Genomic DNA, 3,261 nt, shown 5'->3' with positions numbered 1-3,261 from the left:
AGAGTGTGATATGAAAAGCGTGAGCTGGCGCCCCCTGCTTTTGTAAGGAAAATCACGCATTTCCCTAAACAAACTCGGCGCGCGAATCCTCCTGCTGGCATCACGTATCCATCAATCCATCCATATCAATCCCACCATCAATGCGCTCAATTAATCCCTCGATCCGATCCAAATCCATCCAAGTAATGCTCACGTTTTCTCTTCTCCATCTCTATAATTAAGCCCAACGCTATACCATATGGATCCATATCTCCATCAGCAATCAGGCACTCCTCCCTCATTCCTGACAAAATCCATGGAGGCCAGCGCGGCGGACAAGGCTCCGGCCACGGCGAGCGGTGGCGCCCGGCGGGTGCTGCTGTTCCCGCTGCCGTTCCAGGGCCACCTCAACCCGATGCTGCAGCTGGCGGACGTGCTGCACGCCCGGGGCCTCCGCGTCACCGTCTTCCACGCCGCCTTCAACGCACCGGACCGCGTGGCAGGGTACCGCTTCGTGCCCGTCGGCGCCGGCGTGCCGAAGGCCGACCTCGTCCCCACCGGCAGCAACGCCGACTTTGCCGGGGCGCTGCTGCGCATCAACGAGCGCCTGCAGGGGGCTTTCGAGGACAGCCTCCGCGAGGTGCTGCAGGAGGAGGAGGACCATGAGGGAGCGCGGCCGGCGTGCCTCGTGCTGGACTCTAACCTCCGGGGGATGCAGGTGGTTGCTGACAAGCAGGGCGTGCCGACGCTGGTGCTGCGCACGGGTGGCGCCGCCTGCCTCGTGGCCTACATGGCCTTCCCGGCGCTCTGCGACAAGGGCCTCCTCCCGCCACAAGGTACAAACCTGCCTCTACCTGACAAATAAACACAGAAGTTGACACACTACTTTCTACTGATAGACAAACAGTTAACAGTTAGCACCGCTGTCTGCATCGCCACATGCAAAGAAGTACAGGTAGTACTGTTGTTATGTTGTCGTGAGATGTGCTCTTTTGATTAGTACTGGAGAATGCTCTGCTAAATTAAGAAATACCCCCCCCCTATCAAAATAGACGTTTTTATAATTAGTTTAGTCTAAAAAACATCTTATATTTTGGTACAGAGGTAGTAGAAGAAAGCTAACAGTTTGTTTTTTGTTAGGATGAAAAAATAATACAGCTCTGCTTTCCATATGAAGTTCAGAATAAAACTGAGTACTATTTTGGAAAAGAGAAAGAAAGTAGCAATTTTACTTTTCATATGAAAATCCTTAGATTTGAAATATATTTGTCAAATATTCATATGAATTGAAAATAATACATCCATTTAGGGATTTAAGAATATATTATCGACAGGAAAACCTAGAGATATTATCATTTATAGTTTTATATACAAGCAGATTTGTATGAAAATAAGTGCCAACGTTTTACAATTTGAACTGTTTCAAAATCTATGATAACATGCATGGGAAAATAGAAAAATTTACAGGTTACCTGGTAGATAGACAGCTTGTTTTTGCTTAAACTTCTCTATTTGATCAGGCTGGTGTATCGGCTTTATCCTGATATTTTTGTAACAAGAGGAAAGCAAGGATTCTTGTAGGAAAAAATAGGCTTTTATTCCAAATAAAGTTTCATAAAAGACTATTTGTATGAAAACTAGACGCACATTTAAGGTGCTCAGTTTCCAAATAATACACATTCATCGTCACATATATCACCCAACAACTGATTATTTTCTTACCAAAATTTCAGACCATTCGCAACTGAACTTGCCACTGGATGATCTCCCACCACTCCGCCTGCAAGACATGGTCTTCTCAACCACAACTCCACATGAAACGATGACCACCTGCCTAGAACGCATTGTGGAATCGGCAAAGTGTTCTTCAGGTGTCATCCTCAACACCTTCAATGAACTCGAAGGTGTCGAGCTCCGAAAGATCATTGATGGCGTGGGTGTCCCGGTGTATGCGGTTGGTCCTCTTTACAAGATATCCTCAGGTGTCAAAAGCAGCCTGTTGTCTTTGTATCAAACTTGTTTGGATTGGCTGGACAAGCAAGAGGCAAAGTCTGTTTTGTTCGTGAGCTTTGGGAGCTTGGCTTCCATGGATCAGGAAGAGCTAGTGGAGACTGCATGGGGCTTGGCCAATAGCCGCATGCCATTTCTTTGGGTCATCAGGCCTGACGCGGTTCATGGTTCAGGGAACGTAGGCCTACCTGACGGCTTTGAGGAAGAGACACAAGGTAGGGGGATGGTGGTGAGTTGGGCTCCACAACAAGATGTTCTTGGGCACCGAGCAATTGGTGGCTTTTGGACCCATAACGACTGGAACTCGACATTGGAAAGTATATGCGAAGGTGTTCCGATGATATGTAGACCTCATTTTGCTGACCAAATGATAAATGCCAGGTATCTCGAGGAGGTGTGGAAAGTAGGGTTTGAGTTAGAGGGCAAGTTGGAGCGGGGGAACATTGAGAGGGGTATTAGAAAGTAGTTGTGCGAAGAAGGTGGAGAGATGAGGCGAAGAGCAGATGATCTCAAGGACAAAGCAACCCGGTGTATAAAGAAAGGCGGCTCTTCGCAAACTATGGTTGATTTGCTGGTAAACTGCATAATGTCATTACCTTCTTCCATTTAGATAGGATTAGTTTGATATTTTCATATTGAGTCTTTCCTAAAGCTGGTAATGTTGTTAGCCCGGACATGTTTTGCAAATGAGTGAACTCTTACATAATCTTAATATATTTTTTGCCAACTTCTGCATAATTCCATTTAGCAGATAATACAAGTTATGTTTGTAGATTTATAACACAAGTCATGGTAACAGGAAAAAACTACGCATGCATGGTTCCATGCATGGTGAGCTCTCAGTCTCTGGCTATCCATGATCCATTCGCGTTTCTTTACCATGCGAGTTCTAGCATAATCTTGAGTTGGTAATCTATTTAGGTATAGATGATAAGAAAGTAGAGTTCTCATACGTGAGTCTACGGTATGCTCAACTCGATTAATTAGTACTATTCCCTCCGTTCGGAATTGATTATCTCGGAAATGGATGTATCTAAAACTAAAATACGTCTAGATACATCCATTTCTGCGACAAGTAATTTCAAACGGAGGGAGTAGGTCTCTAGGTTAGGCTTATTCATGTCATATTTTAGTTCGTCAAGTCGCAAAGTTTGCCATTGAGTTTTTTTTTTTGAAACGAGGCAAAAGATTTGCCATTTTCATTGATTAAGAAGAAGAGAATTGCCCGGTTAATTGACGGAAAACCGGGCTATAACCGATACAACTCAACCC

General features: G+C 45.2%; 1 protein-coding gene across 1 annotated transcript; it reads left to right on the top strand.

Moving 5' to 3' along the window:
- The first annotated feature begins 295 nt into the window (after nt 1–295).
- Nucleotides 296–2,703, top strand: LOC119280267 (DIMBOA UDP-glucosyltransferase BX8-like). Its single transcript, XM_037561172.1, has 2 exons — nt 296–815; nt 1,713–2,703. The coding sequence occupies exons 1-2, from the start codon at nt 296–298 to the stop codon at nt 2,453–2,455; spliced, it is 1,263 nt and encodes a 420-aa protein (XP_037417069.1). The 3' UTR covers nt 2,456–2,703.
- The last annotated feature ends 558 nt before the right edge of the window (nt 2,704–3,261 follow it).

This window comes from Triticum dicoccoides, chromosome 3B, assembly GCF_002162155.2.
Source record: "Triticum dicoccoides isolate Atlit2015 ecotype Zavitan chromosome 3B, WEW_v2.0, whole genome shotgun sequence".
NCBI classification, from domain to species: domain Eukaryota; kingdom Viridiplantae; phylum Streptophyta; class Magnoliopsida; order Poales; family Poaceae; genus Triticum; species Triticum dicoccoides.
Note: the sequence above shows the minus strand (reverse complement) of the source record. Positions and strands in the feature narration are given on the sequence as shown.

Excerpts from the sequence above, each read along its gene's own strand:
- LOC119280267 (XM_037561172.1), top strand. The coding sequence starts at position 296 with ATGGAGGCCAGCGCGGCGGACAAGGCTCCGGCCACGGCGAGCGGTGGC. Across the intron at positions 816-1,712 it reads GGGCCTCCTCCCGCCACAAG|ACCATTCGCAACTGAACTTG; the intron begins GTACAAACCTGC and ends CCAAAATTTCAG.